The sequence below is a fragment of the Silene latifolia genome, chromosome 10 (genome assembly GCF_048544455.1).
Source record: "Silene latifolia isolate original U9 population chromosome 10, ASM4854445v1, whole genome shotgun sequence".
In the NCBI taxonomy this organism is placed as follows: domain Eukaryota; kingdom Viridiplantae; phylum Streptophyta; class Magnoliopsida; order Caryophyllales; family Caryophyllaceae; genus Silene; species Silene latifolia.
Window position 1 is genome coordinate 158861662 of NC_133535.1, and position 22856 is coordinate 158884517.

At 35.1% G+C, this 22856-nt stretch overlaps 3 protein-coding genes across 4 annotated transcripts; 2 read left to right on the plus strand and 1 right to left on the minus strand.

Moving 5' to 3' along the window:
- Positions 1 to 69: 69 nt before the first annotated feature.
- LOC141606625 (phosphoglucomutase, chloroplastic) lies at positions 70 to 16032 on the minus strand. 2 transcript variants are annotated; one of them, XM_074425824.1, is made up of 23 exons: positions 15730 to 16032; positions 13804 to 13869; positions 13671 to 13715; positions 13491 to 13583; positions 13338 to 13390; positions 13152 to 13203; positions 12950 to 13018; positions 11727 to 11795; positions 11014 to 11136; positions 10848 to 10900; positions 10493 to 10571; positions 10344 to 10408; positions 10199 to 10266; positions 9536 to 9654; positions 9371 to 9445; positions 9165 to 9280; positions 8130 to 8271; positions 7915 to 7996; positions 7698 to 7744; positions 7528 to 7605; positions 7339 to 7444; positions 6827 to 6961; positions 70 to 421 (listed from the first exon to the last, which is right to left on the minus strand). In XM_074425824.1, the coding sequence occupies exons 1-22, from the start codon at positions 15949 to 15951 to the stop codon at positions 6894 to 6896; spliced, it is 1890 nt and encodes a 629-aa protein (XP_074281925.1). In that variant the 5' UTR covers positions 15952 to 16032; the 3' UTR covers positions 70 to 421; positions 6827 to 6893. The 2 variants fall into 2 exon arrangements, with proteins under 2 accessions (XP_074281925.1, XP_074281926.1); XM_074425825.1 differs by lacking the exon at positions 15730 to 16032 and having other exon boundaries at positions 13671 to 13730; positions 13804 to 13846.
- On the plus strand, positions 1006 to 2125 carry LOC141606627 (carboxylesterase 1-like). Its single transcript, XM_074425827.1, has one exon. It carries the CDS (start codon positions 1031 to 1033, stop codon positions 2036 to 2038), a length of 1008 nt encoding a protein of 335 aa, XP_074281928.1. The 5' UTR covers positions 1006 to 1030; the 3' UTR covers positions 2039 to 2125.
- Positions 5471 to 6469, plus strand: LOC141608744 (carboxylesterase 1-like). Its single transcript, XM_074428088.1, has one exon. The coding sequence runs from the start codon at positions 5471 to 5473 to the stop codon at positions 6467 to 6469; it is 999 nt and encodes a 332-aa protein (XP_074284189.1).
- Positions 16033 to 22856: the final 6824 nt, after the last annotated feature.

A 22856-nucleotide genomic window follows, 5' to 3' on the forward strand; every position in this document is an offset into this window, starting at 1 on the left:
CGTTTCTGTTGAAAAACACAAGGAAATATGTTGGTTGTTATACTTCCGGTCGATCAAAGGATCCAGGAATTTAGTATCAGTCGATCTTAAATTAAAATTTAGCTACGCAAGTCAAACGACAATGAACTGTAAATCAACTGAATTATAAAAGATGAATTCACTGATTATAACAAGAAAAACCGCAGTTTCTTCGACTCTTGCCATGTTTTCCTTCAACTGAGAGCTACAAGGCCAATATAACATGATGGGGCAAGGATACAAGTATACAACGGTCGCATGTGGACTTAAGGAGACGGCTTGTTTTCTCTGGATCTGGAGGATTTTATTTTCACTAGAACAGATTAACTTTTAAATCAGGTTTTATTTGCATGCGATTCCTTCGCCGTTTATTGATCCGCGACGATTTTTAATGTAAGAGTCCCTGCAAATAAATCATCATAGGATGAAACATAGATGTATGAATACTAATACTAAAACAGAGTACTCGTATAAAATTGCTCGAAATACAGAGTAATCTTACATAAAATTAGGCAATGAAAATGATTTTATGTATTTAAACACACTTGCTAACAAAGTCATAGTTTGACTTGCTACCAGCAAATCGTCGTCGGTCCTTCACGACTCTATTCAAGTTGCTCAACAAAACGTTCGTTCAAACCTAGTTTTCATTAACATGACTTATAATCTACTCATCTCACCACCAATTATATTAAGACGCACGGCACATGGCATCACATGGAAGAGGGTTTAGATTATTGCCTTAGTGTGTAAATATAATATTCAGCATTGATATTTTACACTAAAAGATTAAAAATCAGCGGGAGCCGGATCCCCCTTTCGGCATAACTAAGGTCTTCCACGGGACGGGCTCTTTCTATCTCTTGTAAATTCGAGTTGGCTATGTAAAAAAGGCAGTTGATATATATATATATATATATATATATATATATATATATATATATATATATATATATATATATATATACATCAGAGCTGAGGGACAAAGTATCACTCCAACACAAACATAAACATGTCTTCCAGCGATCATCAGAACGCGATTCCAATATGCACCATTGACCCTTTACAATACATGCAGATCAAGCTCCACTCAGATGGCACGATAACTCGATTCCTCGAAATGCCATCCATCAAGGCCACACCTGATTCCACCTCTCTTTCTCCTGTTCTTTCCAAAGACTTCCCATTAAACCCATCTCACAAAACTTCCCTACGCATTTTCATACCAAAAATCGCATTTGAAACTAATAATAAGCTCCCCATCATTGTGTATTGTCACGGGGGCGGTTTTGTCATTCTGCGTGTTGACACCTGCGTTAACCATGAGTTTTGCGAAGCGCTAGCACTAAATTTGCCAGCAATTGTAGTCTCTGTTGACTACAGGCTTGCACCTGAGCATAGGCTACCTGCAGCCTATGAGGATGCTATGCAGGCACTGCAGTGGATTCGTGATGGAGCAACCACTCAGACTTCTGAGTGGTTGTCAAAATACGGAGATTTTGACAACTGTTTTCTAATGGGATCCAGTGCGGGAGGGAATATCGCTTACCATTCAGCCATAAGGGCACTGGATATCGTGAATGAACTCCAGCCATTGAGATTGAAAGGTTTGATCTTGCACCAACCTTTTTTTGGCGGGTCAAAACGGACAGGATCGGAGATTAGGCATATAGATCACCCATGCTTGCCCTTGTCAGGTAACGATTTGTTCTGGGAGCTTGGGTTGCCCATTGGTGTAGATCGTGATCACGAGTTTTGTAACCCCATTGTGGGTGACTGCTCCAGTTGGCTTAAAAAGTTGAAGGAGTTAAGTTTGCGGGTTTTGGTCATTGACTGTAGTGGTGATCCGTTGATGGATCGTTCGATGGACTTAGTTGCTATATTAAAAGATAAGGGGGTAAATGTCAAAGGAGATTTCACCGAGGGTGGATATCATGGCGTGGGGTTAATCGACTCCAATCAACGAGAATCATTAATGCTAACGATTAAAGAATTTGTAATTTCTTCTATAGATGAATAAAAGATGTTGGATTTGTCTAATTGTAATGCGTTATCACAGATTTCAGTAAATCATATGTTTTCAACCTTCAGATAAATGGAACACAAGATGCATCATTGTAATGCAAAAAAAATGTATTTCAGTTAACTGACCATTTACTACATTTGATGATGCAATTATAGAATAATTTTAATTTATTACATTACGATTGTTTTCAGCTGATTTATCCAGATAATGACTCACTAATCGCTATGAACTAGCGATGCTCCTTAATCAGAAGGGGGTATATAATTGCAAAAGTACCAACTTTGAAAGCTCAAATGCAGCATTTAACACTATGATGACCTCTAACCTATTGTCACGATACCTTCTAGAGTATTTAACTACTAGACCAAGACCTCTTGCTTCTACAATCTCAAGAGTGCTTTTTTCCTCGCAATTTCTTAATTCAACTTGCTAACAAAGTCATAGTGTGACTTGCTAGTTGCTACTAGCCAATCATACGTGGGCCCTCCACTCCTCCATTCAAGATGCTAAACAAAACGTTCCTTCAAAAGTTCAAACCTACTTTTCATTCACATGATTTATTGCATCATCTTTGAAAATAACATTTGTTAAAACACAAAATCTCATTGAAGACGGCGATATCCGTCACAAGCTTGTAACGGATAACATTTTCTCTCACAAAATACCCATAAGAGGTGAGTGGGGGAGCACATGGCAGTTGCCCCACCTTGTCCCCTCTCCTTTTTTATGAGAGGTCTTCAGCTTGTGACGGGATTAACCCGTCACAAGCAAGACGCATTGTTGAAATTGGTTTTTGAAGTGGCGGATCTTGGGTAAACGATAAGAGGACCACTGTTTAGACTATTAATCGAAGGAGGGCTGAATAATAATTTGGGCTGGATAATAATTTCACACTGAAATATGAAAAATCAGCGGGGTCGGTCGCCTCTTTCTGTCTCTCGTGAGAGTAAAATCCAATTATTAAGGGCTTGCTTGGAATAAGAGTAATAATTAAGGGAGTAATAAAGGTAAAATGAACTAAAAAATAGAGGGAAGGGATGGGAGTTGGAGATAAAAATGGATAGAAATGGGAAAATATAGTGTAATAGTTCCTCCATTGAGGGAGTAATTGTTACTCCCCTCCCCCTCAAGTAATGCATTACCTCCATTCCCCTCCCCCTCAAGTAATGCATTACCTCCATATGGAGGTAATAATTCCTCTCTCACCTCCTCTTTCCCCCTTCACAACCACCACTAACCACCAATCTCCTCCCATTTCTTCTTATTTTAACTCTCATTACTCCCTTAATAATTACTCTCATTCCAAGCAAGCTCTTAGGTGAAATTTTCAAGGGACTCACATTTGAACCTCTCCAAGAGCGGTCTTATACGGGATATTTATAGTTTGGAATTATGTTGTATAAATTCCGTATATGTTACACTAGTAAAAAAAGCGGTTGACTTGGAATGCGTAGTGTCGGTGGTTTGGATGGAAGGTGGCGGATTGTGGCACTTGAGGTGGTAGATGGGTGAAGACTAAATGGCTAAAGAGAGTAAGGCAAGAACAGACAATGCTTGTATTTACTGTCATGATAAACCAACTTAAGACTTATAAATATCCTTTATATCTCATTTATATTGTCCCCTTCACTAAAAGGTTGGAGTTAAGAAAAAGCAATGAAATGTCAATATTACCCTTTGACCAAGCAAAAATAAGAGCAAAAAAAATGGGATGACAACATGAGGTCTTAGGACTAATTTGGAATGGACTGAAAAAAAGTCAAAATTCTTTTTTGAGATGGACGATAAAAATGTGACCATTTTACGATAAAATTTAAATATTCCTTGATAAAATATTACCATTATATTTATGTTAAAAAAATGAACTTTAGTTATAATATTTTATTATTATAAATGGTCACTTTCTATTACAGTAAAAAATATTGACATTTTTCTTGACTTATGTTGAGACTGCTAGTAAAAAAAAGGACAATGTGTTAGGATGGCGTAACTTTTAGGCTGTAAAGGGGTATAGTATGTCAAGTTGACTGTGGTTCCTAGATATTATCACCACATTTGAGGGACAGTCTCACTACCAACCCACATTTCTAGTATTATCAAGGATGTGAAATTAGACCTTCATTTTTTCGATGAAGTGATAATTAAACATTGCTTTCGTGAAGCCAACAAGGTTGTTGACTTCATGGCTTCTGTTGGACATTCATGTCCAACTCTTTCGAGGTAGTTTGATAGCCGGTGGCTTCAACTTACCTCCCTCATTCGAAAGGATGAGATAGGTTGGTCCTGCCCTAGAGGATCAACCTAGTTTTCTTACCTAATCAAAAAAAAACACAAAAAAAAAAAAAAAAAAAACATGGAATTTTTTTCGAAAATGGGGCTCAAACACAAACTAATTAACGAAATGGGTTGAGTTTCAAAATATTTACTCAAAATGGGTCCACGTCATCACCGAAACTAGACTCGGATTGAAGTCGCTCTCCCGCTCAACGACCTTACCCAAAGTGTCACACCCAAACCGCAGTATACTACTTCAAGGCAAGTCGCTCGGGGGGTGAGCGATTTGAGTTCAAATCGTCTTCCCCCACAGCGTCTTGGGTCTTTGCAAAAAAAAAAAAAAAAAAAAAAAAAAAAAAAATAACGCTGTTAAACAGATTCGAACTCAAGACCATCCACAAAAATGACACTTATTCTACACTAGATAACCACTAAAGCAATCAAAGTTATATGTTAAATCTAAGTGCTCAAATAAAATATTGAGTAATAGTTGTTAAAGTCCCAAAATGCATTTATTGCTATTAAGGGCTTGCCTGGAATCCATGGAATTATTAAGGGGGTAAGTTTTATTGGGCGATAATTACTAGGGAAATTAATTAGTGGGGTAATGAGTTCCTTGATGATATGTTTGGCATAAGAGTAATGATTACTGGGTAGATCTTTTACTCCATTAATCATTACCCGGGGGGAGGGGGTGTGTAATGTATTACCCCTTCACAAGGGTAATAATTCCAGGAGGTGAATAATTATCCGCATACCAAACATGAGAAATACACCTCACATATTACTCTCCTATTCATTCCCCTCCTATTACCCTCAATCCAAGCAAACCCTAATATTAAATATGTAATTTTAATCTCCCTAATAAGTCATAACATTATCCTTGGTGTTATGGTTATGGGGTGTGAAGTGATTGTTTTAGTTTGCGGGTTCGATTCCCATCAGTTACGTTTTTGTTTTTTTTTTTTTTTTTTTTTTTCGGCCGAGCGTTTTGGCTTCAAGTCGCTCTCTCGCTGAGCGACCTTAATCTGACCCCTAGCATCGCTAAAACCGAGCCTACGTGGACCCATTTTGGGTAATTAGTTTCAAAGTCACCTCATTTCGTTAAATTGTTTGTTATAAAACCCCATTTTGGAAAAACATTCCACAAACATGTCTTCCAGCGATCGCCAAAACGCCATTCCAACATGCAGCATTGACCCTTTGCAATACATGCAGATCAAGCTCCACTCGGATGGCACGATAACTCGATACCTCGAAATGCCAATCATCAAGGCTGCACCTGACTCCACCTCTCTTTCGCCAGTTCTTTCCGATGACTTCCCATTAAACCCATCTCACAAAACTTCCCTACGCATTTTCATACCAAAAATCGCATTGGAAAGTATTAATAAGCTCCCCATCATTGTATATTGTCATGGGGGCGGTTTTGTCACTCTGCAAGTTGACTCCTATTATAACCACGAATTTTGCGAAGCGCTAGCACTGCATTTGCCAGCGATTGTAGTATCTGTTGACTACAGGCTTGCACCTGAGCATAGGCTACCTGCAGCCTATGAGGATGCTGTGGAGGCGCTGCAGTGGATTCGTGATGGAGCAACCACTCAGAAGAGTGAGTGGTTATCAAAGTATGGAGATTTTGATAACTGTTTTCTAATGGGGACCAGTGCGGGAGGGAATATCGCTTACCATTCAGCAATAAGAGCACTGGATATCGTGAACGATATCCAGCCATTGAAATTGAAAGGTTTGATCTTGCACCAACCCTTTTTTGGCGGGGTAAAACGGACAGGATCTGAGATTAGGCATATAAATCACCAAAGCTTGCCCTTGTCGGGCAATGATTTATTCTGGGAGCTCGGGTTGCCCGTTGGTGCAGATCGTGATCACGAGTTTTGTAACCCAATTGTGTGTGATGGCTCCAGTTGGCTTAAAAGGTTGAGTTTGCAGGTTTTGGTCATGTATTGTAGTGGTGATCCATTGATGGATCGTTCGATGGACTTGGTTGCTATGTTAAAAGATAAGGGGGTAAGTGTGAAAGAAGATTTCACCGAGGGTGGATATCATGGCATGGGGTTACTCGACTCCAATCAACGAGAATCAATAATGCTAAAGGTTAAAGAATTTGTAACTACTTCTATAGATGAATAAAAAATGTTGGATTTGTCTAATTGTAATGCAGTATCACAGATTTATGTTGTCAACCTTCAAATAAATGGAATATAAGATGTATCATTATAATGCAAAAAAAAATGTATTTCAGTTAACTATCCATTTACTACCTTCGATCATGCAATATAGAATAATTTTAATTTATTATGGTTGCTTTCGGCTTATTTATCCGGATAATGACTCGCTTTGAAAAATGCATTCGATAATCAGAATTCAGGATATATTAAAAACATACTGCAGCTAAATACTCCGTACTAAACATTATATATACGGCTAATAAGAATTGCTATTGCTAATGAAGCTATAGGATATATAGACAGATTCCCATGGTAGTACCTGATTGAGCACCAATAAGACGCACCACGTTGAAAAGAAAGACGTGTTCCAAAATTGTTGAGTTTCCTTATGTAATAACTGTAGGCTTCTCTCTTCCAGTGAAATCCTTGAGCTTTGAGATGGATAGTGCAAGATCTAAACAACCAATGAAAGAAATTAAACTCCAGTACAAAACTAGGATTTTATGAGATTAAAGATTTAGAGGAGAATTCCATATTTCCAATGGAGCCAAAGATTCATTACTCTTTGGTTTTGGATTATGATGGAATAAAGCAAAATGGCTCACTAAAGTGGCTACGCTTCTTTTTCTTGTGAAGTAGTGGTCCTTCGATGCAGTTCTCGACGCAATTTTCATCTTGGGTCATTCGGAAACAGCCTCTTTGTGTTGCTAACACAAGGGTAAGGCTGCGTACATCCGACCCCCCCTTACCCCGCAATTTGCGGGAGCCATTGAGGCACTGGGGTAATGTTGTTGTTGTTGTAAAGATTTAGAGGAGAATCAAGCACGCAACCTATCAGGGGTTTTAATGCTATTTGAGCATCCAAATCGTGTTTCGAAACATCACGCTCAAATTGCTCGATGTAAATCCTTACAGTTGCACCTGCAGAACCAGTACCCTGGAAAAACAAGGAAATACTCTCTTTTATCACGGAACTAAGTTAACAGAAAAGAGCAATGGCATGATCAGCGTAACACATACTGATAGACGATATATTATCCGTGACCCATCAGTGAACACGAAACGAATGCCTTGTTTTGATGCCACACTTCCGTCAACCTAAACAAACACCAAATATGCGTAAGGAAATTGTAGCAGAGTCAATTATGGTCAAATATGAAGATGCAATAGTTGCAATAGAAAGAGCGTACAGGATCTTCGTAATAGAAGTCGTCTGCAAACTGAAGGACATAGTCACCTGTTTCAACAACAGATTAGAACATAACTTCAAAAGAAATCATGTATCTATATTCTCGTGATTTAAGAACAATATTATATTAAGATAATGGAAGGGACATATCATATTGATGGTACTAAATTCAGTACCACTAGGTGATGCAAAATCATTTTCCAATCAGTGATGTTTACCGTAAGTATCTCCTTCCTTGCTTTTAGAGATCAAATCCCTGAGATATTCTACCATTTTGTTGGCTCCATCAGATTCACATTCCTGTCAAGAAAAGCAATAATGTCAGGAGACGCGTAGTACTGGGCCAACATATAGAATAGTCCACTTAATAGTACAGCATAAAATCGTTTATCTTGTCTTGAATGAGTTGGAAAAGGATGAAATTGATGCTCACTTCATAATCATATCTAGAGAAGAAGTTCCTTCCATAAGTTGCCCAATATTCTTTTACAACGTCAGCTACAGAAACTAATCTTTCTCCAAGTTTCTTCTCCTTGTTTCGATAGGCAATGATTGACAGCCAAGCTAAAACAGCCCTGCAATACCCACAAAAACCCATGTATAAGATGCAAAGATCCACTTTACATCAAGAACAACACACATATATGAGAAAAGATACTAGAATTATAGAAAACCTTAATTCTTGTAGCACTTGGGAAGTATAAAATAAGAAAATGAATGGCTAACATGCTTTCAAGTTGATTTGAGACTATTTAATTCAGAGAGAGCACACGACAAACTACTACTAGGCAAATTGAAGGTTCCGAAATCTCCTATGAGCTACCTCAAGTGTTCAAGTGTGTACAAGTGATCTTACATTCTTACTATCCGCTCCCTGTTCACGAAGGTAAAGATTCTAGTTAGATGTCTTTGGTAGAACCCAACATAGTTCATCCTGGTGTAGGCAGTGAATAGGCCCAAATTTTGGACAAAGAGGGATACTAAATTTTAACGAATTACCTGGCATTATTCAGTTTAATATTTTCCAACTAATTAGAACTAGAACAGCGGAACAAGATGGATTCTTCCCATGATGAGCAGATTGTTGCTGGACAGCAGGACACTGAATGAACTGAAGTTTATCGACTTGAACATAGGATAACGCATAAGCCCTTCACGAAACTCCAGTACCTAGAAAAACCAATTGTGCATTCCCATATACAGGTAGCACAGGTTTACTAGGCGTGGCGTGTTTCTCTGATGATCTTGGCTGCCGAAATGGAAACTGGAACAGTAGGGCATATACAAAACAAGAATTTGCAACCCGATATGGGGATTATTTTGTGTCTAGATTCTAGAAAGATGAACCTTATTTTGATATAACAGGGAAAAGGCACTTCATTATATCAAGCTCACAAAATCAAAATTTACTCATTTTCAAATTTCAATTACAAAAATTCTAAGAGAAAAAGGCAAGCAATTTTTTTACCATATGCCATCTTTTTCACGGATGTGATCTGAACCAGTACCAAAGCTCTCTTCTCCACAAATTGACAACTTCCCAGAGTCCATGAGATTCCCAAAGAATTTCCAGCCAGTAGGAACCTACACCAAGACAATATTTTGTCAGTAAAGTTTGATATCATATGACCACTTTCTGTCCAACTTAAAAATCATAATTCAAACAACAAAAACCTCAAAAAAAGGAAGCTTTAGTTTTTCAGCAACACGATCAAGTGCACCACTTGTTGGCATAGATCGAGCCAACCCCTACACAATAAAACGGAAGCGAATGGTTGTTAAGGTTTACAGGAACAAAATAAAACAGAACAAAAGACAACTAGATGAGTGGAATGCTACCTTGATCCCATCACGGAAATAAGGAATTGCTTCTTGAGCACTGGCTGCAATTATAGCGACTGAATCCGATGGTGTAACAAAGAAACTACTACCCAAAACCATATTTCTGTCACCATCACCTAGATCATGAAGAAAACAGCATTTATTCTTAAAAATTTCCTAACACACATTTAAGCTCAATTGATAAAAACAACCTCCTAAATCCTATAAATTGGCAACTCAAGAGGGAAAAATAGTACACAGAAGATAACAGATTACTATGTTTTCCTCTCCTCTATTTCTTTATTATAATAAGTGTTGGACTGAGGTTAAATGAATGGATTCTTTCCAACTATAAGTGTTAATAAGTTTCTGCTGACTAGGCCCACCTCTGTGAGCCATTTCCCAGCTTCATATATAGTTATCAAAGGAAAAGCCCGTGTCAAACAAATTGTGACAATTAATAGGCTCACAGCATCAGAAAGACTATGAAGACACTGTCATCGAAATGAACAGCATAATCAAAAGCATTCACATGGAAAGAAACTCAAGTTTCCCCAAAGAGACCGTTTGAATTAAAAACCACCTATCTCCTCGTGTTAAACTGTACTGTGATACAGCCCAGAGGTTATCATTGATCCTTCTTAACTATCGGAAGAGTAGTTCAGGAAAAGAAAGTATTACCATCGCTTGCTGCTCCAAAATCTGGTCCATTCTCAGCGTACATTATCTCGACCAAATCCTTAGCATAACTGTATCAAAAACCACTTAGAACAGATCATAAGGAAAGCCAAGGGTGAATTGTGAAAGTGTGGGAAGACCGACTCACGTGAGATTAGGATCAGGATGACCATGGCCGAAGTCTTCTAGAGGAACCCCATTTGTAATTGATTCCTAAATACCAGGCTAAGGAAATGAAACCAATTGCTTCACAAACAGCTAGCAATAACTCATTAATTCAGTCAGTAAGTAACATACCGGACGGGCACCCAGCTTTTCCACAAAGATTGGGCTTGCATAGGCACCGGTGACAGCATGCATTGCATCAAATGTGAATCTGAGAATCATAGATAAAAATATATTCAATTCGGGTATCATGACAAAGAAAAATAAAGAAAAACACTTGATACATGGAGTGCATCTTGATTTACTGTCCTATTTTCAACCTCATAGGCCTATCATGTTGTCGTCGTTTGATCCTCGCTAATCAAATGAAATTCTAGCGGCAATTTTCCAATTTCCACAGCACAAACTAAAGAAAAACATACAAAGCCAAAAGAAATGGGAAAAGAGGTGGGGGGTCAAGGTAGGGGCTCGGATCATATGCATGCACCTGTAATCTGATCGTGACAGAAGACTTCTGATTAGCTCGAAATCGAAAACATTCTGCATACAAGGACAAGATTTACATTTAAGTAATCAAATATTTCTTTGGTCCTTGAGCAGATTATGATAAGGTGTGCGGAGGTACACCAAAACACTTCACTGAACTTATATACCTCCATCAGTTCAATGTAGTCAGCAACTGGGTCAACTACTTCAACAATAAAATTGCCGAACTTGGTTACTCCAACCCTAGAAAGATCTACATCAGGGATGTTTGCCATCTTAATTTCAGATATCTGCAGAGGAGATCCACAAATCAGATTGGGGCAGGGGAAAAAAACCCCCACTACCATATTGTTGCATGAGGTAGTAACTAATTGTAGTGAGAAACTGAGAAATATGTATAGCTCATTCATCAATTATAGATAGGACCACAATAAAAAGACTTGATTTACATCTATACTGGCTTTGAGTGATTGACATTTTACAATTTATCTAATATAAGACCCCGTGCATCGAAACAAACCAATTTCTCACCTGGGCAAGTTAATGCCAGTAAACACAAAAGTTAGGCTTACGGGGAAAAATGAATAGGCGTTTAAGACTGAAAAATAAGCACGTATATGACTTCCATGTGAAGATTGAATTATAGGTATAAGTCACAACTCAAATCTGAATCCACGCTTCACAAACACGGATACCTCCTTCGTGAAGACCCACAATTTCCCTATGTTCTAACCATGTTCAACCACCAAATGCTAAACTAGACATTTAACAAGGGACAGAAAGGAAACTTAAATAACAGATCATATTGTAAATGACTTAATGCTGATTTTAGGGGGTCAAAATGTAGACTGCAAGAACTGATATGGGATTTGAAACTTACAGAGAGTGTGTTTCCATAAATCTTGTCAGTGATAGACTCTGGTGCAGGTTGCCCACTGCTGTAGTTGAACTGAAAAGTTAAAGATAAAATTATAAAACTTGAACCACAAGCTGAAATAAGGTAGCAGAAATCAAAACTGACACGTCTACATATAAGTGCACAATTCCATGTTCTCAAGGAGTGACCTCTCCAGAAATAGAGCAATGTTCTAAACATAAGTAACATAAAAATCCAGTAACAATACAGAAACAGTGGTGGTGTTTGGAAAACTGAACAATTTCATTATCATCCATGTATTCACCATAGACTCCAAATGCCAAACCTCCATGTAGTGTTAGTCTAAACGATCTCTCAAAAATGACTATACTCATTCCCTCATAAAATATGCATGCAGTATGCACCGCAACAGAATGTACTCTCTCCGTTCCATCCATTTCACTACATCATTCAAAATGTAGTGAACTACTGAAATGGACCAGGGAAGAAGGCTCTTCATGATAGATGAACCATCTCAACCAAAACCCTAAGGTGATGGTTGAGGCCCAACTATTATAATTATTCCTATTACGCTCCCTCACTCAAATGCCCATTGGGCTTGAAGAGTGGTTAGTTGTGCACCGGCTCCCCCGTACCGTGTGCTGGAATTCCACGGTGAGAGTTTTTGAGGAGTTGGTTGCCAGGATTCGAACCCGTGACCAAAGGTCACGATGGCTCTGATACCATGATAGATGAACCATCTCAACCAAAACCCTAAGGTGATGGTTGAGACCCAACTATTATAATTATTCCTATTACTTCATACCTCCCAAGAACAATCAGTCGTACCAACTTTAGATAAAATTAACTCAAAACTTCAGAGACGACGTGGCTGACAACTTTATGTTGTTCAAGGGTCACAAAAGTAAATCTGAAACAGCTCTCTAAATTTGTTCAGGATTAGGCACTAGGCAGCATACATCATGACACCCTTACTCCCAGAACCTGTAGATTCTAACTTCCGGGTGGTTGTTAATAGGGTTAGTCACCCTATCTCATGGTATCTAAGTACAACTAGCCATCAGTTTTAAAGAGTAACGCAGAGGCAAAAGACGATGTTTTACGAAGTATTACTATATTAGCTCAGATGCAATTTAGCTATGAGTGAAGAACAAACACGTAATATAAGAAAGGGAGATCTATTACAAAAGCAAACAGTGTAAACAGCTTTGTCTCAGTTTTGTTACCTTGATACCCCAGTCATACTCAGGTCCACCAGGATTATGACTTGCACTCATTATAAAGCCACCATTGGCCTGAAAATACATAAACAATCAATCGAGCAAGTGATCAATCACATCATTGAGAATACGATTTCAAAGATTGGTGGAAGGAAAAAAAAATATGCAACCACATACACATATAACTAAGATGGTGAAAGAAACAAACCTTCCTCTTCCGAATCACTGCAGATACTGCTGGTGTTGACAGAATACCATCCCTGCAACCATAAAATTGTCATAATCCAGGGAAAAAAAAAACAAATAAGAAACAAAGATTCAGAGCCTTTACCAAAAGACAATCAAGCCAGACAAACCAACAAAATGAAGACACGTTAATGAACAAGATACTCACTGTCCGACTAAAATTTTTGCAACGCCGTTTGCTGCTGCAATTTTAATTATAATCTGATAATAAAAAAAAAAAAAAAAAAAAAAAAAAAAAAAAACAGCATCAGAAAACATCCGAACATCAATCCTGCTTATATGAACTTGATCTTATATGCACCTGCGCGGCTTCCTTGTTGAAGTAACGACCATCCCCACCCAACACCAATAGGCCATTCAAATAATCCTCCGGTGGTAGAGAATTGAACAATGCCTGCTCATCATAGGCAATGCTCAAATCAATAGTAGTAAACCCAAGCAATGCTTTTTAGTCAAAAATTAAAAATTCCACACATCACACCTGTATCCAATTTGCGAGATAATTCTCTTGCATAAACACTTTGACCTAAAAGAAGAAAACCTAAAGTAAGTGTAAGAATCCACCTCAAACTCCCGGATACATGAGTTTAATAGCACAGGAGGAAGAAATAAACCTTTTTCCGCAGTCCACTTGTGCCTGTCTTCTGACCATCGTATGATTTAGTAGGAACCGAAGTGATCTGAAGAGCAAAAGCCATTGAGAAAAGAGAATATTCAGCCAGGCAAGCACAAGAACGAATGCAAAAAAAAATTAAGTTTTGTCAATGGCATAGAATACTAAATTAAAAAATTTGGATTCCTACAAGGCAGAATCAAGACCAAGTCAATGAAAATCAAAAGCTACTATAAATTTAGGCACCTAAAATTCAGAATTTCTATGCACGATGATTCAAATGTCAAGGCATATTATACTAAGGCAAATTTCTGAACCACACGATCTCCAACTGTTCAGAAAACAAAAAAAAAAACGAAAAATATGATGCCTCTTACAGCTAGCTGAAATACATAGTTTATTTCCAATTACCAATCTGAATATATCAACCAGATTGTCTGAACAACTAATCAAATACTCTCTCTATCTCATTTTTATTGCCCTCGTTTATTTTGGAAGGATTTGAGGAAAAGTCGTGAAGTATTTATTTTATCCCGTAAATTAAAGAGTTAAGACGATGTTATTGTGGGGAAGATGGTAGTAGCTAAATTGTCTAGGGGCATTATTGGGTGATCAAACTTCTTCCTTATTAAAATTAGAAATGGGGCACTAATTTTGGGAATAAGTTTAGGGGACAATAAAAATTGGGATGGAGGACATAATAAACAGAAATTGTTCTACTATACTTCGTCACCGCATTGTGCTATATTGCTGTAATTCCTGATCAACTTAAACTGTTCTACAAAGTCAAAACTTCATCCTCACACTGCTTTCACTTTAATTGATTGGACGTTTCAAATGTTGCTCCCAATTGATGAGCTAAAAGTCAATACGTTTGCTATTGATTTAGTAAATGCAATTGAGAAACAACAGTGGCAAAAATATCAAAGCACACAAGTCTGCAGCAAACAGAAGATTAATCACTTACTACACTTCAGATACAGAACTGTCACAAAAGAAACTCAACACCGCAAAATCAATAAAACTGGTTGTGTATAAAACAATTACTAGAGCAATTTATTACATCTAGGAACGAAATTCAACCGCTAAAACTAGTTACTCCAGAATTCCTACTGAAATTATCCGCACAAACATACAACGCACATGAAACCAAAGAATAGAGATACAACGCCTATAACTAGTAAAAAAACGAGTAGGAAGACAGTTTACAGCACACAAATGCACAATTTGACACAAAAAATTGTATAGTCTCAAAATCGAACTGTTACTTCAGATTTCTGAAGATATTCAGCTGCAAAAACTTCGAACATGCGTTACTTCAGATTTCTTGTACTGATGATCCGCACAACAAAACAACACACCATAAATCAAACAAACTGGATACGAACACCAATTACACAAATCTGCAACAACTGCGGAACAATTAACTGCAGATAATTGAGTAAATGACACAAACGTGAAGAAATCACCGTAATTTTCGGCACAACAACACAGCAAAAGAGAAATCAAATAATCTAGATACCACAAATTATAAAATAAGACCGGTCTTACCGTATCAAACGGTCCTTTATTGATTAAACAGTCGTCCATGACTACTATCAATAAACGAATGATTATATATAAAAATAACCGTCTCACACTGTACAACAACAGTAACAGAAACATAATTATATAACATAGTAATACATTGCAAATATTGAGTACATGCGAGGAAAATTACAGTGAAATTCCGCAGAAATCAACCAATCTACATAGCACAAATTATAAAATAAGACCGCCTTATAGTGCGAAACGGTACTAATACTATCAATAAAGTAATAAACGAGTGATTTTATATATAAAAGAACAACAGCAGCAGCAGCAACTGAAGCATAACATAATAGGGGACTACGTTGCGAATAATTGAGTAAAATGCGAGGAAAATTACAGTGAATTTCGGCGATTCGGTAGCGGTAGAAGGCGAAAGAGAACAATTAACAGCGAAACAACGGCGAGAAAGAACCGTCGTCAAGTTCCGCAATGTACGACGGCGAAGGAGAGAGAAGTTCGCAGAAGATACGGCGGCGGAAGCGGTGGTTGTTGCGGTGGAAGTTGTGCGGCGAGAGTTAAGGAGAGAGAAAGAAGGTTGGAGTTGAGCTGAGAACGCCATTGTTTTAGAGAGAGAAAGTGAGTATGGAGTATGGAGTGCCTTGAGTGAGAAGTGGAGGAGAAAGAAGGAAGAAGATATTTTATTTTATTTTATTTTTATTTTATTTTATTATTTTATTTTGATTTAGTTTGGGGGAATGTGAGGTAGACACGTGTGTTGAGAGCTGCTTATCGTGTAGGACGGTGTATGTGTATTGTGTAGTGTACCCGCGCTAATTATTGGCGGAAGGCGGTGCTGCTGGTTTTCCTAGTTTGGTGTGCCGCCTTGTGCGGATTGTGTCACTCTGTATTTTGTGTGCCTCAATTTTGGGTATAATATCTACGGTTTAGAACACAAATTCTCATTATGGACAAACATATTCGTTACAAGTTGAAGACGAGTCAATTAATATCCAAAATATTTTGTTTTTGTCTTATCTAACCACATAGATATTATTTAACCCGTCTTCAACTTGTGACGGATATACCCGTCTTCAATGAGACTTGTTGGGTTATAATTACTGGTGGCAAAACCCACTCGACCGGAATAACATAATTGAGAATTCGAATTTATTCAATTAGGATGAAGTCATTTTAAATAAGTTATTATCAAGCTATCTGACGCGAAATCTGAATTGACTCGACCTTATTCAACCCGACCTGAATGTTTATTATCCCTTACTGGTCTTATCCCTAGATAACTTGATAACAAGTAACAATCCCTGGAAATTACCCGAACTCGAAATAATCTTTTCCGACCCGACCTGAATTATTACACACCCAAGCAATCTGAACTTGAATTAACCTGATCTGATTGACCTGTTTGTCAAGTTTATAATATTTATTGTAATCACATAAATTCTTGCAATAAACCATGTCGGTCTTACACTTAAGACAAGTTTAGTGTGGTATTTGAGATAAAACTAGTTTTGTGCCCCGTGAAATTCACGGGATGTTTTGTTTTGAGTGTGATGTTTCTAGTGTTTTTATTAATTGAAATTAAAATATCAAAACGTATAGTAAGCTCACCTTATGAATAATTCATCATTGATTGCGTACTAAGATTACGGACATTTACATGTTAACATAAAGATCAAAATCGATAAATTAAATAAGCCAAAGTAGGTGAATATTGCTATTTTTTCGAAGGTAAAATGATGGAAAAAAAACAAACAAATACCAAAATAAAAATATACATTTGAAAAAAAAAAGAAAAAAAAATATTAGTCATTCACGTTGATGTCGTCAATGTTGTAGTTAGTCTCCAATATATAGTTATTTAAGCTATCCTAGTATTTTATTTCTTCATATAGTCTTTTTTTTTAACGAATCGACCCTATAATAAAAAAAAGTAACTCAATAATTAGTCTGAATTAACCAACAAAATAGTGAAATTTGTTTACTTAAGTTTCCTCTTAAATAATGAAAGAAAAAGGGAATGAGAATGAAGTCGTAGAGAATAAGTATTACCTTTAAATAGCTCAACACCACAAATCTTGATATCCCTAAATGAGAACAAAAAAAAAAACACAAACGATGAACATTTCATAACCCAATGGAACTTACATAAAAAGTAAATAAATTAGTTAATAATTTTAAAACCTTAATACACTTGGCTTGATGTTAATAGAATAATAGGAAAGTTTAATGATACATTTAGCTCTACTGACGATAGAGATAAGAAAAATTTTGGCTTATAAACTTTGTCTTCCATCAAAAATATATAAAGAATTGAGGATGCATTTTATAACTTTTGAGCATCCTTTTTTCATTATTATCAAAATTAATATACGCATAAATATCAATCAAGGTTCACGACTTTTGAGCATCATTTTACATTATTATGAAATTTAATATAAACATTAATAAGGAATAAAGAGAAATGAAATATATAAGTTTTGCTTGATTATTATTATTGTTATAATTTATTTTTTTACAAGATCCGCTTTACAGGAGAATTATTTAAGATCTTGTCTTATTATGTAATTAAAATATGACATGTAAATGATGATAGTTAGTTTTGCTTGTTTTTTTAATTAGATTTATATATTTTTATATTTAGATTATTGAGTTATAGATTTGTCTCATTATTATGAAATTTAATATAGACATAAATATGGAGGAAAGGAGAAATGAAATGTAAAAGATTTGCTTTATTCATATTCTTATTATTATTTTTTTTTTTTTACAAAATCTACTTTGCATAAGAGTGGTTTAGAAATTATCTTATGAAATTTAAAATATGACATTCAGATGATGGTAGATAGTTTGACTTACTTTTTAATTATAGATTATAGTTTTATAAATTCAAATAATATACCATGCATGTTATATTGTCAATATAATTAAATAATCAATAAAAATGAATAAGAATTAATGGGGTGTGAAAATGTCATGTGAAATGAAATTGAATGTTCTAAGCTGCCCTTTTAATTAGATAGTATAGATTTCATGCAATGTTATTGATAATTGAGTATGTCATCTTCCTGAAATTTCAATACAAACACAAAAACAATAACTAAATAACATTCTTAATATTAATAAATTTAAAACATAATAAGGATAAAAAGCGAAAGAATCCATTTAATTATCTATGTATGTATACTTTACCTTCCAACTTTTTGAATAAAAATGAAAATTGGGATTGTTATAATAGTTATATAGGAAACTTTTTGTTATTAATTATTGATTAAATTCAACAATTTATTCAATTTATTCGAGGGAAGAGGAATGATTTTGTGAATTAAAAGGGAGATAAAAAAAATTATGATAACTACAAATTATAATGATAGTGAGAGAAAACCAAAAAACCATCCTATTAAATAAAAGAAATTAAAGGTTAAATAAATAAGTAGATTAATAACCAAATTTATGAGAGGAAAATAAAGAGTTTGTATTAATTTATTTTTTGTGTTTGCAATTAATATTTTTTTTTAATTTTTTTTACTTATAAGCATGTGACAGTTTTAAAGATAACTTTTTAATACATAATATAGACTTTTATAATATTGTATAAATAAATAATCAAGTAATCAATATAGATGAATTAGTATTTACCAGTAAAAAATCGACATGTGGATTAAAATAAAATGTTTTAAGTAGCTTTTTAACTATATTGTATAGGTACAAATTTTTTTTGTTTTCAACTTCATTTGTTCTTCTTCGTTCTTAATTTCATGTGTTCGTTTTTTTTATTTCAAATACATATAATACTACTCCATATGAAATATCTTGAAATTATTAACTTATAATTAATGCATATTTTTTTATTGTAATTTTTTTTAGTTAATTAAGTTTAAAGCTAATGGAATATGGATTGTTTTGTAAAGGAAATAAGTGAATTAAATTAATGCAATATAATAATAAATTGATAATCCATGTCATATTAGTTTGCCAAGTCATATTTTTATTGCATACGTGGCTTTTTTTCATCCCCTGTGGCATTGTCTACGTGGCTTTTTAGACTAGCCTTTTAATAATGTTATATAGATTAATTTCTAAAATTTATTTGAGAGAAGAAGAAGGTTTTGTGAACTAAGGGGGAGATAAAAAAATTATGGTAAAATAAATAGAAAGTATATTAATTGTGAGAAAAAACAAAAAGACCTTCTATTAAATAAAAGAAATAACAGTTAAATAAATAGGTAGATTGATACCAAATTTAAGAGAGGAAATAAAAGGTTTGTATTAATTTGTCTTTTTGTGTTTGCAACTAATATTTTTTATTTTGTTAGTATCTATAAGCATGTAACACATGATATTTAGAGATTACTTCTAGTTAGATTATAAAGTAATTAATATAAGTGAATTATTATTAACCAATAGAAAAATTACACGTGGATTAAAAATTAAATATTTTAAGTAGCCTTTTAACAACATTCAAGTCAAAAGAAAATTACAAAGATGTTCCATAACCATTATTTATAGATTTCATGCAATGTTATTGATGTGACTGTGACTCTGTGAGTATGTCATCCTCCTGCAATTTCAATACAAACAAAAAAATAACTAAATAAGATTATAAATATTAATTAATTCAAAATATAATAAGAATAAAAAAAAGTTAAATAATTCATTTGGTTATATATATGCATACTTTACCTACCAACTTTTTAGATAAAAATGAAAAATAAGATTGTTGTAATATTTATATAAGGAAATTTTTGTAATTAATTATCTAATTAATTTCAAGAATTTATTTGAGAGAAGAAGAATGTTTTGTGAACTAAGGGAGAGATAAAAAGTTATGGTAAAATAAATACAAAGTATAATAATTGTGAGGAAAAACAAAAAGACAATCTATTAAATAAAAATAAATAAAAGTTAAATGAATAGGTAGATTGATACAAATTTATGAGAGGAAAATAAGGAGTTTGTATTAATTTGTTTTTTTTTGTGTTTGCAACTAATATTTTTTATTTTGTTAGTATTCATAAGTAACACATGATATTTAGAGATTATTTCTAGTTAGATAATCAAGTAATTAATATAAGTGAATTATTACTAACCTATAGAAAAATTACACGTGGATTAAACATAAATGCTTTAAGTAGCCTTTTAATAATATTGTATAGATGATATCCTATTTATTAGATGGAGAAACTGTGATATTAATAGTTTTTTTAAAAGAGAAATGCTACCAAAATTAATTAGGGTAAACATGTTAATAAAAACAATTTGTTAGAAAATTTTGCCAAACATCGACAATTTTGTCAATAAGTAACTTTTGAAAAAGCTAATTCCAAAAAAGCAAAAACTCATTTTCATAAGTAAGGCCATACATGTTGTATTATTATTATTATTATGCCATTGTTATTTCAATACTTTCATTTTGTTTCATAATCAATAAACTCTTTCAAATTAATCAATCCACTCCCACCAATCGGTCTCCGCCGCTGCCTCCCTGCACGGCCAGACTACCAGACCTCCACTTCCGGCCCAGTCGTACAACCAGACGACTAGACCACAAATTGTTTTGGTGCGCTATAATGTCTTGCAGTGTACACATGTCATAAATTGAGTTTTATTCTGTTGTGAGAAATCTCCATAACTTGGATTGTGAATCGTTGAGTTACATTGTTATTCACAATAATATGGTCAATGGATATGGTGGCACTTTTCACATCTCTTATTTAATTTAATAGTTTTTTAAAACCCTATTTTTAGTAGTCTAAGGGGGTGTTTGGCCAAGTTTTCTAAGTGTTTTTCTAATTGTAAAAGTAGAAGCAGGGCCAAACACTATAATTTAGGGAGATAAAAAACTACTTTTGAAAAGTCATAAGTTAATAAAAAAACTACTAGAAACAGAAGCACCAAATTGATGCTTCTGCTTCTACTTCTCCCAAAAACTCTTAGGATTATGGAAACTAAAAAAAAAAAAAAAAAAAAAAAAAAAAAAAAAAAAAAAAAAAAAAGGCCAAACACGTCAATTTGTTAAGAAACCATTTTTACAAAAGTTAGGCCAAACAATCACAACTTTTTCAAACAGTAGTTTATGAAAAAAACTCATTCTAGAAAGTAAAAGCTATTTCACATAAACTAGGCCAAACAACTCCCTAACTTGACATAACATAATTAATAAAGTTAATAAATTAGAACTATTACCTGATCAACATGAGAACTAACGTACACGAGTAACTTGACGAATTTGATTAATTATGAGGATGAGAACTAGAAAGAATTTGTTTATTTTGTTTTTTTGGGAAATGGTAAGGCATGAAAAATTAATGGCAAAAGGTCGTGAAAGATTAATGTTTGTTCATAAAAGAGCAATTACGTTTTTTTATAACCCTTTCTATAAGGGTTATACTCATTCGTGGACATGACTTACTTAATCATGGATATGAATTACCATTATACCCCTGTCATTTCTACGTCTCCATTTTCTATTTTATTTCCTAACCAATAAATCCTCTCAATTTCGTCCAACAAACCACACGCCTCCTCCACCACTGCCTTCTATCCCCGCACCGACGATACTACCGAACCCCCTTGCATCGACGATACTACAAGACCAGTTGCACCATACTACCAAACCACTCCTCACGAGTCACGACCAGACCACCCGTCACCAGCCGTACCATCCTCCCTGTGTTGGACCACCACCATCCCTACATCGGAGTATGTAAACGGAGGATGAAAAATTAATCCAAATTTGTAAAATCAATTCAACTAGTATACTCCCTCTGATCCACACCAAAGGTAACACTTACCTTAAATGGTCGATTGTAACGCCCCGAAAATCAAGCAGGCAGCTCAAAATAGCTCATTTATAAATAAAAGACAGCAGCGGAATTACAAGGGCGTCACCGCCGTATTCCCCCTCCGGAGAATACAAGGCTTACAATTGAAATAAATAAATTAAAGCTTAAAACTATTTACAACTTATACTTATTATCCTCTATAAAGTCAAATCCTCACACTTGACCATCCCCGATACCTGTACCTGAAAAAGAGTGAAAGTAATCTAATCGACCAACCACAGTGAGTATGACTCCTGCCTCCCTCCACCGGCCTTATGTCATAACATTTACTCAATAGGAATTATCAACTTTATATTGCCCAATACGATACTTACCAGAATACAAATATTTCCTGTCAGGGACCAGCCCGGTATCCCAAAAACATTATATGACTACCATTCCAACAGGATATATACATATTCATATGACACTACTACCGGTATACCATTACTGAAAAGAATAGACATTACGGAGTAAATCTCCCACCGGGTCTAGAACCCATCTCCGTGTACACAAGCTAAATAATTTTCCTCCATGGGCCAACGCCCTCAGTTTATATATTGAGCCAACGCTCGCTGGGCCAACGCCCCTGGGCCAACGCCCTCAGTTTATATATATGGAACCAACGTTCCTGGAGCTATTGCTCCTGGGGCCAACGCCCCTCATGTGTACACAGGTTATATAA